At 42.9% G+C, this 13,621-nt stretch overlaps 2 protein-coding genes across 2 annotated transcripts in view; one reads left to right on the top strand and one right to left on the bottom strand.

Moving 5' to 3' along the window:
* Positions 1–129: 129 nt before the first annotated feature.
* Positions 130–7,525, bottom strand: NDUFAF1 (NADH:ubiquinone oxidoreductase complex assembly factor 1). Its single transcript, XM_071427360.1, has 5 exons — positions 7,304–7,525; positions 5,435–6,051; positions 3,457–3,642; positions 2,182–2,256; positions 130–554 (listed from the first exon to the last, which is right to left on the bottom strand). Exons 2-5 carry the CDS (start codon positions 5,936–5,938, stop codon positions 414–416), a joined length of 906 nt encoding a protein of 301 aa, XP_071283461.1. The 5' UTR covers positions 5,939–6,051; positions 7,304–7,525; the 3' UTR covers positions 130–413.
* Positions 7,526–7,536: 11 nt separating this feature from the next.
* Positions 7,537–13,621, top strand: part of RTF1 (RTF1 homolog, Paf1/RNA polymerase II complex component) — a 28,497-nt gene continuing 22,412 nt past the window's right edge. The window contains exons 1-2 of the mRNA XM_071427356.1: positions 7,537–7,738; positions 10,292–10,402. Of these exons, the coding sequence (XP_071283457.1) occupies positions 7,661–7,738; positions 10,292–10,402 (189 nt within the window). The 5' untranslated portion in view covers positions 7,537–7,660. The remainder of the gene's footprint in view (positions 7,739–10,291; positions 10,403–13,621) is intronic.

Here is a 13,621-nt window from a genome sequence, read left to right as displayed (position 1 = left end):
ACACCAGTCCTCAGAGTATTAATTCTCATACCTTTTTCAGTTTAAAACTAGCAAATGCAAGTGTTTTACAACTGTCAATAAACCACAATGTAGAAAATGAAAGTGGTGGACAAGAAAAGAACAACAAACTCATGAAATACTTTTATTTCAGTAAAGGTCAGGACAGAAGCCAAGAAGAGTCACTACTTTGTAAGAACATCACAACTGCTCTCAGGCTACATTGCAGTCCATCCATCTATGTACAGTCTCTCCATGATTCTGTAGTTGGGAGTTTCAAGTGGTGCCACACTTCATGCACTTATCTCTTTAATGTTTACATAGGTCCTTCAAGTTGTTAAAAGCCACATGTTAATAAGTATTCTATAAAAATAAACCAAATGTCTGAACAATGTTCCAAAGGACACCAGCCCAGCTTAGACTGGAGTGTTCTTGTCATATGCTTCATAGGCAAACTTTTCTTTATGAGCTCTGTCATTTACCAGACCAATAAAATCGATCTCCAGCTGGAATGGACCATCTACTTTATCTCCAATGGTGAATCCAAGGGTTCTAACCTAGTTAAAAGACACAGAGGGTAGAACAGTATTTATAATATTACAATAAAAAAACTCAGTTGTATCTCCTAATTCCCTACTTTACATGCTGATCACAGTGATCTTTAAACTGGTGTTGTTCAAAATGCAGCAGCATTTTTTAAGGCTTGAACACTTCCCCTACCCCATTTTCAACACAGACTCCAGTGGGAAATGACTCCACATCTGCCTTTCTGCCACTGTGTAAATAAACCCTTGATTTAAAATGGCCTGAGCCTAAAGCAACAGTTATCCTAAAGCAACTTTTATCCTTCATGCTTTTCATCACAATTGAGTTTCTAAACATATTTTCATAAAATCACAATTCTTTCATTAATAGGAGAAACAAAGATGTAATTAAGGATGGAAGGGATCATTCTAGACAGTGATACACCATCTACTCTGTGAAAAATTCTAAAATGTCTGGTTTGGTGTTAAGGTTAAGTTGGCATGAAACTTAATTACTGAGTTTAATAGTAAGACAAGGTTCTTAGCCACTGTTTCCCAATTAGAATAAATGTTCTTAAATATAAGCACAGATCTGTGGCTCATGCCTGCTTTCTATTAGCCTGTGGCTTGCCCAAATGCTCCCTCAGCTCTCACATGTTACAAAACACCTCCATCATTACCAGCTCAGTCCAGTCACCAGTGCAGGCCACCTCACAAACTCAGCTGCCCCAAAGCCCTGCTGAAAGTGCAGGTCTGAGCAGTGCCCATGATTTTAAGGACTGCTGTAAGTTTGGGAAAATAATGTCTAGGATGTGTCAGATGAATAAATGTGGACTGAATCTAAATCTATATTGCAAATATATGCTAAATAAAGAACAGAACAAAGCGAGGTAAATGCACTGACACTCCTCTGGATCATTCTAATGCTCTCCATGCTATTCCTTCCCAGCAGCAAGCTCTACAAGCAGCCCCTTGGCTTTTGGAGTCCAGAGAGTTTTTAAAGCTCCTTTCTTCCAAATCACATTGTTACAGATAATCTACAGGAGTCACCTAAACTCTGCTCTAAAGAATCTATTCCTTTGCAAGCCCTAGATACATTGACTGTTTCTTGCCTTTTTTATTCCTATTTAACAATTATTTTCTGCCTTTCCAGGTTCCTAGGAAAACATACATTAGTAGCATGAGGGCCATGAGTTGGACCTGATGGTGTCTGTGGGTCCCTTCCAACTCCAAATATTCAGCGTGTGACCAAGAGTGTGACCAAGACATTTTATTAAGATTTCTTAAATTACCTTCACACTGCTTCCCTGATTTTTGGGTTTCTTTAAAATATGTTTGCAAAATTACACTGCAAGTGCATAATTTTTGCTGTCAAATGCTATACATAAAATAATCATCAACAAAACTTCAGTGGAGGATACTTAGATCAAGTACTGATTTCTCCCTTTAACTTCCAGTAAATATTTTTAAATAGACCATATACAACTTATGTTTTCATTTACCACACATGAAAATAAGTACTTTATAACATGAAGAGGCCCTTCAATTGCAAATTCACAAACATTAGAGAATTTGTAAGTTATCTATATCAGGCCATCTTGAAGGAAATTCTGAATTTCTTACAGAGCAGTTGTGTGTTTAAAGCCTACAGAAAACTTGCCTTGTCTAACCAGACAGGATGCTGGTTATCCTGGACTCTTCCCCGACTGGAGAGAAAGAATTTGGAGAATGGAATCTGACATAAACAAAACAAAACAAAATCAAACTTTAGTCTCACCAGTGTATAAAATAGAAACTTAGGGAAAAGAAAATAACATGTTAGTAAAGTAACACTCTGCTGTATCTGGTACTAGCATTAATTGGGTACATAAAACTGGCACAAAGAAATGGGCCACATTAACCCTTTCAAGTGGCCACTCGCAGCCAGCTCCAGGCCCACCCTGTCCTGTGGCGGCTGCAGCCATCACACAGGAGCGCTACCCTGTCAGGACACAGGGAATGGCTGCAGCGCAGAAGGTGGCTGCTTACAGAGAGAATATCTCCTTCCAGTAACATGGAAATAGCAACCAGAAATTACTGCAAAGTCCACCATGGGTACATACTGACAGCTCATCTGTACCCAGGCTGTGGATTTCACAGTGCAAACTTCATACTCAGACATCGGTATCTCTAGCAAAGCACTTCAGGGTAATGTAAACATTTCTTTGAAAGTAGTGGGAGCAAGAAAGCAGGGCTGGCTGGTGGCTGGTGAGGGTGAGAGGAAAACATCCAAGCCAGCAATGACACTCCAACTTTCATCCTCCTGGCTCCTCGTCTGTGGAACAGCAGGCTTTCCCACATGATTGGACAATCGTATCGTGGAGCACTCAACAGCATTTCATAGAGATGTGCAAACCTCCCTGGAGTTGTCATCAGAGAATTACAAAAGGTCCCCAAGTTTCACCAGAAAAGAGCCGCAACTCACACTTAAAAATATTATTCTGTGTCACAGAGTCAAATGTCACAAATGACAAACCCCAACTCTTGAGTCTGACTGACTCCAGAGAGGCTGCAAGTTAAGCAAATCCTGTTGCATGGAACAAATCCTCCAACAGCCCACACCCATTTGCATTACAGATAAAATGGTTACCACAGAGAATATTCCAGGCAACACCTGCTAAGTTTCGATTGCTGTATCTATCCTGTTAATCCAGTAAGAGCCAACAGTAGGCATTCAGAGAAATACCTGGTGGTTCAATTCTCTAACACAATTGCACAGTGTGCCCTCCCCATGTCCAGTTTTGGGAACTCCCAAGCCAAAGGCACATGTCTATTGTATAATGAAAACGTCAAGTGGACAGCAACATAAACTGTGAATGTGGAAAGAATTCCCCTTCCTGTGCTTTGGCCAGAACCTCAAGATGGTCTCATTAGTTTGAAAGATTCCTTAGCTCACCATTATTTCCTCCCAGTATGGGCCTCCTCGGGTAAACATGAAGTAGCTGTAGAGGTCGTCCTTTTGATGAGAGAAGTAGGGGTCTGTATAAATGTTTACCATCCAAGGTCTGCCATCACCACGGACACGTAAATACAGACTGTTGAAGTTTGACCAGTCATAATACTTCTTCCTGTTAAAAGATCCCTACAAATTATTGATAAATAGAATTATTTCTCCTTAATAGAGGGACGCTTTCAACATGAGGAACAGAGCATTGTTGCTTTGATCACTGCCCTTGTTATTATGTCAGATAGTATTACAGTAACACAGTGAACACAACTACTCTGTCCTCACCCTGGCTGCTGAGCTCACTGAATTTCCTTCAGCACTCTACCAGAGACCACAAATTGCAATATTGCTGCCTGAGGACTCACACTTTCATTATAAGCCACAATCTTGTAACTATCAGAAATCAGGCCTCCTTCCTAGGACTGAATTCCCTACCAGGCAATTACACAAATGCTGCAGTGATAGATCAGCACTTATGTAGCTCACTAAGTTTCATAATCTGTGGTCAGTTCTAGATCATTCAGAAGTGATGGCAGGAAACTGAAGCAGTGAAATAATTTATGCTCTTTGATAACTTCCCAACAGAAGACTAATGAACACTGGGAGCATTTAATGTTTTATAACTTTTTTTTCATTAACTGTGCAAAATAATAAGATTGCAAGAATGTCTAATTCTTTATTGCATTTTTTCCAAAGATCTGAAAAATCCTGATGTTGTCATTTGCATGATGACATATCCAAGAGTCCTCAGAAAGCTACACTGAAGTCACTTGGAGCAATGAGGGGCAGAGGGCAGGGTTATTCTTGGCCAGACTTGCCAAGAAGTCAAAATTAGCACCAAAAATTCACATGCTTCCCCTTTATTTTACAGCACTACTATGATTACCTATCAGCTATTGTTCTACCAACTCATCTTGTAGGTGACAGAATAAGTAGATGATGAATATATAAATATAAAGCCTGTAGCTATTTCATTTTATGGTTTTAACAGTTTTGAGCCTTTCTACTTAAATAAGGATGGACTGATACACTCCACTACTTCAGAATTAGGAGGTGAAAGTTTGAGTCACATTTGCAAAAGTCAGTAGCAGTCCTGAGAGTCTAACTCAGACAAGATTCCACTTGTTCCAGTCGCCTGATCTAATGTCACCATTTTAATCACTGTTCATATGCCTCTCATTTACCCATTGATTTTGCTTACTCATATTCTCTGCTCCCCAAGATTCTGGCCCAGAAATTATTTTACCTAAGCACTTGTGCCAAGACACAAACAACAGAACACATTAAATATTTAAGAATTTTATCCAGTGTGTGAAAATGTTCCTTGGCTTTTAAAGGTGCTTAGAAATAAGGGATGAAACAAGCAGTATCCATAATAAGCACACCCATTTCTGGTTCTATTTTGCTCAATTCTGAGCTATCAAAGATTTGTGTCTTACTTTTTTTTTCTGATGTACAGTAGGAGGCAACCTTTAAAAAGTACATTTCAAAGCACTGTTTTCTGTTCCTGTGAGAAAATGATTCATTCACCCTAACAAAGTCTGATGAATAGACCAAGTTAAAGCCCAGAAAATTCTTACTTATGACACATTCAATCAACTTCTAATTTAGAAAGATGTCTTATTTCAATGATACCAATTTTGGATATAAAGTTTCATTCCAGATCCTTCATTTGTAAGGGTGCTGCAAACAGGGCTGTCTATTGTACATCAGGAAATGATCAAATATGTATTATTCCTTCTCTAAGAAAGGAAAATGAAATCCAAGAAAAAAATTAACTTCCCTCCAGGTCAAAGCATGTCTGAGAGAAAGTGCAGTGCTCCTGAAAGTGATCAGCAGGAAAGAGCAGGCATTTGCTGTCACAGGGATTCCACAAACACCCTCAGATCCGGTATGAGAAGCTGAGCGAACGCGGAGCTGTACTTACCACTTCCGGTCTGGATCTCATACTGCAATATCCACTGTATTTTGTCTCCCCATCACGAGGCACTTCTGTATTGAGGGTTCCATACAGCAGAGCAGCCTGGTTATTCCTACCCAATTTGATGTAAACTTTACTTTTCCCTCCAATCTCCACATCAGAGGAAATAACCCATTTATTTAAATCTTCTTGGCTCCTAAACTGCCACAACACCCTTGTTTGTTCCAACAAGTGCCGACTTAATGGATTGCCTCCAGGTCCTTTTAAGTAATCTTGGGTTTCCTTCTTCAGCAAGCTTAGCTGAGTCTTCAGGTGATCAATGCTCTTCTTAAAGCTGAAATCAGCATTTTGCCAAGACAGTTTTTTCTCAGGCTCTGCCCCGGGCCTCCTGTAGCTGGTGTACAATTTTGAATTGCTGAGGAGAGGTCCAAGTGAGGAGAGCAAAACTTTGTGCCTGCAGCATCCACCGTGGAAGGAAGTACCATTCAGCAGCATCACAGCCAGAGCCATACTGGTAACTTGAAGAATCCACGTCCAGTAAGGCAATTAATGGATTGAAATTAATTTAACAACAGAACTAGTATTCAGAGCTATCTTACTGTAGTTATGTAGTTGATCTTCACCTTTAATGAAAAAGAGAAAAAGTTATAAAAAATTACATATGGGATGCTTGTGAAATTATTTAACTTTTATAATCAATACTAGCTAGAAATCCAAGTCGTTGGAAAACAGAATGAAAAAAACCATCAGGAATGACACTTCCTCAGAGCTTGAGTTTATTTATTGACTTCCACCCTATGCTTTCTGCTTTCCCCTCTCCCCACGGTGTAAAATCCCCATGCAAATAAGAAAACTCAAGTAAACTACTTCAAATAAAACTGAAAAAAGAAAAGAAAATCAATTTCTCTTCATCCCTTCCAACAATAAGTTTAGGTGTTATGGATAACACCAGCAAAAACAACTCATGAAGGTTTCTAAAAGATTACACCGACATAACTAAAAAGTTTTATTCCTGCATGAAAATCACAAATTCACAACAGGCAGATGCTGCTGCCACACAGACAAAAATCACAATTTCATCTGACACAGATGACAAGACTTCTCAAATACTAAGTCCCACAATCTTCTTCCAAGTCATCCTCAGCCTGTGTTAGGATTACAGAGACATTTGCAAAGACTAAAAAGTTTAACATGAAAGACTATAGTTCAATATGGGGTTTTTTTAATAAGGCTTTAGGAAAATTCTGCTCAATGCTCTGTACAGAGGCTATTTTCTCTTACTTGTAAAATTAAACGGGGTTTGGTTTTTTTTTTGTTGTTGTTGGTTTTTTTTTTTTTTTCATGCCACAGAACAAAACCAAAAACGATGTCACATGCATTCAACTTCTGTGAGCTTTTAAGAATGGAGTCAGGCACCCCACTCATGTCCTCTATATGTCACTCACCTTCCTTTACTCACTGTAAAATTTACTACTGTTATTCTCACACTCAAATTATGTCTAAAGCTACACCACATTATGCTCTACTGTGCACTTTACGATCGGAGCAAGTTCTCGATCAAGAAACCCTGTCTCCTCATTGCTTCACCCGAGTACCAGAAGAGAGCGGAGAATTTGAATGCATTCTACTTTAGCCCGGTTTTTGTCCCTCGGCAAGGCTTTAGAAGCCTTGTCCGCCGCTATAGCACCAGCCCGGTGCGCGGCCCGGCAGCTGCGGCGCCTCGGCCCCGCTTGCGCCGCGGCCTGGGCACCGGGCCCGGATCCCGCCCGCACGACTGAGCCCGGCGGGCAGAGGCGAGGCCAGGGCGGGGGGGGCGGCAGCCGAACCCCCTCGCCTCTCCGTGACCGACAGACCCCGGCACCCACTCCGCCTCACCTTCCCGCCGCCGGGTCCGCCGCGCCCGGGCCGGCCAAGAAACGAGCGCCGCGGCGCTCCGGTTCCGCCGCCACCGACGGCGGCCACGGACGTCCCGCCCACAGCGGCGGCCGAGGCGCAACCCGGGATCGCCGCGGATCTCCGGTCGCCGGCGGAGCGGCCGCGGGGACAGCGCACGGCTCCCTGAGGGGACGGCGGCAGCGGCGGAGGCCCCGCCCTCGCCCCGCCCCACGCGCCGCGCATGCGCGGTGCCCTTTGTGTCGGGCGGGCGGGCGGGCGGCGCGGGTCAGGCCGGGCCGGGCCGTGCGAGCGCCGCCGCCGCCGCCGGGGCGGGGAGGGGGCACCGCCGGCTCCGCCATGGTGAAGAAGCGGAAAGGCCGTGTCCTTATCGACTCCGACACCGAGGACAGCGGCAGCGAGGAGAACCTGGACCAGGTGCGCGGGCAGGCCCGGCCCGAACGCGGGGCCTGGGATCGCCGGCCCGCGCGAGGCTCGGCGCCGCCATCCCTCCCTCGCTCCCGCCCGGTGGTCCCGCGCCGCTCTCGCCCTCCTCAGCCCGATGGGGCCCCGCGGCCGCCGTGGGCAGAGCCCGCGTCCCTCCGGCGGGTCCCCGGCCCGCCCCTGGCAGGAGGCCCACGTTGGCGGGGGCTCTTTGCAGCGGGCCCGGTGCTCGGCGCCGGCGGGACGGAGGCGCGGTGGATGCTCCGGGGCGATGCTCCGGGCGGTCTGGCCCTGATCAGGGGGTAGCGAGGCCCGGCTGCCAGTGGTCTTCTCACCTCGAGTAGTGGGGAAAGAGGCCCAAAGGGCTGGGCAACTTTTCCGTGCTACTTTGGTACGCCGGGAGAACAGCGTGTCAGGTCCCTGCCCCTCCTCGGGGCAGGCAGGCTCCCGGAGTGTTAATGCGTGTTTAATCCGACCCTCTCAATCTTGATGACCGCGCTGGAGAGCTCTGTTGGTGGGAAACCAGCCTGTAGATGTAAGAAGGGGTAGTATTTATGTATTGGTCATCAGAACATCTCCCGGGGTTATAAGTGCGATGTCTGGTGTGAGTTCAAGCGTGTCAGGGTTGCAAAGGGGATGTCTCCCCCTGTGGAGCGGGCTGCTTTCAAAGATTCACCTTTTGGTGTAGCAGGTATTGATGGTGTGATTCCAATGGTAAATAAAGACATTATGGGTGAAGTGTGTTGCAGTTTGGATGGCAGTGCTTGCTCCGGGGAGAAGTTTGGCAGGTCGAATATGCTGAAGCCGGCATGTCTGATGTAAATTATGTGTTGGACCTTCAGAGTTTTTAATACAGAAGCTGTTGCTCTGTTGCAATAAACAGCCTTCCCCAACACACAAAAATACTTTTGCAGACTGGGGCTTCAGAAAAATCAATCAGATACTCTATTAAAACAAATACACTGGAGCTGATGTGGTTGATCTTGTATACCTCTAGAGTCCTTAGCACTGCCAACATCTCGTTGCTAATGTATCAGTTTGCTAGTTTTAGAACTTGAAAATGGGAGTTGAACTAGCTCTAGCATCAGTCAGACAATTGGAGTGATGGTGGTAGGAGTAACCACGTGGTTCTGCATCTGTTCCATCCCTCACTGGCAGCAGGCATCTGCAGCTGGACCGAGTAGTAGGTGTTTCCCCCTCCACTGAGCTGCTTGTAGCAACTGTGACAGCAGGGAGGTGTGTGTGCAAAGATGAAGATCAGGTAGCAGGGAAGCCATGTTTTTGAGATGAGAGAATACTGACTTAAATGTTAAATACTGAGTAGAATAAATGTTTGACAGGTTCCCATGGCAATCTAGGCTTGTTGAATCAAAGGGCTAGCAGCCTTTTAAATATAGTATGTTGGAAAACAGAACAAGTGTAGAAAGAAAGAGAAAGAAAGAGAAAGAAAGAAAGAAAGAAAAGAAAAGAAAAGAAAAGAAAGAGGAGTATGGCTTTCTTCAAGAGCTTCCCAAAGAGAAGCACTGAAGCTTCTTCAGGAGCTTCCAGAGATCTGTTAATTGTACAATTGTGCCATGTTGATGTTGCAGGGCTTCTTTAGAGGTTGGTAAAATGCCATTGCTAATGAACTAATAAAAAGTTTCTTTGTTGGTAAGTAGGCAGACCGTCAGTTTCTGCAATGTTTGTGTTCTCATTTGAGGTGGTAAATTGTAATCAGTTTGTTGAGATAATCTTCCAGTTGTGGAACTAATGGAAACTAATCCAGCATCAACTTCCCAGGACTGCAGAAGTTGGTGTGGCTGTATTTCCACACACAGCTAAGACTCATCAGCCCCAGAGTAATGTTTCTGAGAATAGATTCTGTGTCCCAGACTGCAAAGACAGTAACACAGCTTCAAAAATGTTTGCTTTGTACTACTGCTTGTGTCACCTGAACAAGTGATGAACAGGAGATGATGAGAGTATTTGAGAGCCATGTAGTTCTTTGTGTGCGTGTGTGTTGCCTGTGAAAATGCTTCCTTTTGAGCAGAACAGCTCTACTAAGTTTCACAGACTGTCCAAACTGACTAAATATTACCAAACATGATGTAAAAGTGATGCCTAAAGCACTTACCCTTTAAAGTGTATAATTGCAGACATCTCTGTTATTTAGGAGAAGAAGGTTGCTATCTACTGGTATTTGGCTTTTTAGAGCTGATGCTTCATGGTGTAGTTAGGGTGGTTTTGAATTATTACCCAATCCAAATAAGACAGATGTGGACATGACTCTGAAAGTAACTTGTCTTACACTGTTTATGCCAAGAAAGTAATGGTAGTAGTAGTTACCCTTTATAGCTTATCTTTAAAATCCTTTTGTAGCATCCAGTATTAAAATTGTGCGTGCACATGTACATTTATGAAACACAGGTAGAGTTGTTCCTTAGTAGGTGGCAATAATTGTGCTACTGAGATGTGCTCAGATATTGCAGAGAACCTGCACGTGCACTGACCTGGATTGTTAAAACTAATCACAACACTTTGAAATAAATGTGTGTGTTTTTACACCAGGAGCTCCTGTCATTGGCCAAACGGAAGCGCAGTGACTCTGAAGAAAAGGAACCACCTGTGAGCAAACCTACAGCATCCTCGGACTCTGAGACATCAGACAGTGATGATGAGGTGACTTTATCGCGCTATCAGTGACGTTGCTGTGGGCTATTTGTCTGATCATACCTAAGCAGTGAAAGTGTATTTATCATACAGTATATTTAGCCTACTGACTTCATAAGGTGGGACTGGCTAACAATGATGGAGACCCATTAAGGCCAGAGATTTTTTTTTTAATGAATATGTTTTGAATTCTAATTGTATACAGAATAGTCTGTATATAGAAAAGATGACTGCCACTTTATTCCCACATTCATATGGTGTGGTGAGCTGCCTGCTTTAAACTAGTGTTTTTTCCTGTGTTGTGCTTGCTGTTGAAGTAGCAGTGAAGCTGCTAAAGCTGGACTCTGAATTCAGGGAGTGAGATTTTCACCTTTTGAGTGGAGCTTCCTACGTGACAGAAGGGTCAAGGCGGATAGTACTATTTTACAGGTAGTAAAACTGTTCTACTTAGCTACTTTTATTCTCCAAGAACTGTGCTGTGAATTAGCTGTCTGGCCATTTGGATATGCAACAGGGTGTGTTTTGACCGACATCTTTGAAGAAAGAGGCAAGAAAGAGTTCAGCATTACTTTTTTCTAAGGTTTCTCAATTTCTTGTATAACAGTGCTTATCTGCTGGTTCTGTTTTTAGTATTTGTTCTTGGTACTATAGTCTAGAGCTGGTTAAAAGCCTGTGCATCAAGAAAAGAAAAATTTTAAAAAAACTATTAAAACAGGTACTGACAAATGTTAAACAGGTATGTGAGTATAAGCAATTTCTGGAAAGCTTACAAATATTTTTGCTATTCCACCTATTCTTAAATATTTGACAGGGAGATGTTTGGTGTGGGTTTTTGTATTTTTTTCCTTCTAAAGTAACAGTACAGATTATCCATTGTGGCAACTTGTAGCCTAACAGGGTAGGCCAGTGATAAACTGTAAAGTATTTGTTAGTGTAGCAGAGTTGTTCCAATAACTGTGAAGAATGTGCAGTTTAATTTTCTTTCTGAGGCATTTTAAAAATAAATATGCTTGGAACTCTGTTCCCAATCAATCAATCATTTTCTTAAAAAACCTGCTTCTTGTATATCTAATATGCATTTAAGGCACAAAGACAGACAAAATAGTGGACAACCTAGATATATTAGGTTTCTTATTGGGGAACTACTCAGTCTGTCACGTCATGGATCTGCTGGCTCCCAGTTTATTTATTCTAAGTTATGTGGAGACCAGCTTGTCTGGAAAAAGTAGACTTGGGTGTGGAGAGCATGTGGATGATAAAGCCTTCCATTCTGTGTTTATCTCTGAAAGCTGTCAGAATTTTAACTTGTGTAATAAGTAAGGTCTACCTTTCTCTTCTGTGTAGAATGTGACAATTCCTTTTCACAAATTTGCACAGACCTTGCGGATCAGCGGTGCTACTGTTGCACCCAGCATGTTTGATACTCTTTCTAATCTGTGTGTCATTTCAAATTGATACTCTGTTCTTTCTGACCTCCATGCAGCAAGAGGAAAAAGATTTAGAGAAGAGGTAATTAGGACACTTGCTTCTATTCCTGTGCCTGAAATATGCATTCTGAACTGCTGCTTGTCACAGCAGGATGAGCGGCTGGCTTACAACAGTTCTGCTTCTGCCAGTCATTCCTTTCCTGGGCTTGACTGCATTAGTCCTGCTGAATAACTCACGTTTTAATAAGTATTCTTGTGGTTGGTTTGAAGTTTGTTCAACCCTGGGATTTGGAGTAGGGGGGATCTAAAAGTTGAATTTGTATTATTTGACTTCCTGCAAGGTGAAGACCTTGAGGCAAAAGCATGGAAATTGTTGCCCTGGACAAATGTGCCTAATCATACCCATGTGTTTCCACAGAGGCTTTTCAATGTGCATGTCCTTTGTGATTCCTGGAAAGCACTAAATGTTCCAAGATTGGCACTATGTTGCATGTACAGGAAAGAAGCCTAAATCTATTGCAGAGTGTAATGCAGCATGCTGCTTTCTTTTAGAGGGAGGAAAGTTTGTGGGGCATAGGGGAGGGAAAAACATTTTGGAATTACTGAATAACAGCAGGTACAAATCATGCTGCATCTATATGATAGTACCCAAGGGATGTCACTACATCTTTTATGTTATATTTATGTGTATCAGTGAGAATGTGCTTCTCTCCCAGATGCTGAGTTCTGTAACACTTCTGTAACACTTCCCTAACCACCTCTGTGGTCTGAATCAAATTTCCTAGCCACCAGACTGAAAGTGAGTTGCAAGTAATGAAATAGGAGGGATGCTCTGAACTGCCTTGTGGTGGGGCTGTGGGGCATTCTTGACTGAATCACTCTAGTCTTTTGTTCAGAGAGCTGATAAATAGCAATGACTGCAGGGCATTGCGATGAGGAGAGCCACCTTTGCAAAGAGATGTACTAATCTGGACACAGATGGCTCCTTTATCTGGTGTGTGACCATGTCTGCTCAAGAGCTCACCATGTCAAACTGGTAGCTTTCTACATGTAACCAGTTTGGTGCTAGCCAGGTTCCTGCTGGGGCTACCATGCCAGAGGTTTGTGTGTCCACAAAGTGTTCGTGTTACTGATTGAGGGCATTAGGTGGATGATGTTCCTCAGTTGCAGTAGGTTAATTCTGGGCTCTTGCTTTTCCTTTTAAGCATCTTTGCTTACAGTAAGATAATTCATTCTGTTGTGTGAGAAGAGGGGATGACTTCTGGAACAACTTCACTGACATTAGTGTTGATTAGACAGAAAGCCACAGTGCTACAGGAGCTCCTGTTTGCTTCTCTTGAAAAGTACACTCATTCTAATGGCAGGAAGAGTTCAGTTCTGCCTTTCAACACCTACAGGGTCAGGACAGAATATCCTTCCAGAACTAGAAAACTTCTATAATGAGTGCTTAGTACTATTCTGGAGTTTAGTGAGGATTATCTGTTTATACCTTTTTTTTACAAATGTGATAATTTGTTAGGGACTTGTATAGCTGAAGATCTTGTCGAGCTATGGGACAGAGGAGGAGGTGAGCAGTAGTCATGCAGCTAGTGAGGAGATTGGTTTCAAGTAACAGCCTAGAGGGTTTTATGCCTTTTTGTATCTCCTTACTGCACTTAAAGTTAGAGCACTCCAGCAAAGCATAGATGAACAGAATACTGCATGTGTTCTTTCTGTTTTGGGGATGTCTTTTTGTGGGTTTGTAGAAATTAAAGTACTGAATATTGTCTTTTCCTGTGTACTTTTATTTTATAATACTGCT

The sequence above is a fragment of the Agelaius tricolor genome, unplaced genomic scaffold (assembly GCF_023055355.1).
Source record: "Agelaius tricolor isolate 1412-34295 unplaced genomic scaffold, bAgeTri1.0.p SCAF_5, whole genome shotgun sequence".
NCBI lineage: Eukaryota > Metazoa > Chordata > Aves > Passeriformes > Icteridae > Agelaius > Agelaius tricolor.
The sequence above is the reverse complement of the archived record's forward strand: the minus strand, read 5'-3'. Positions and strand labels throughout refer to the sequence as shown.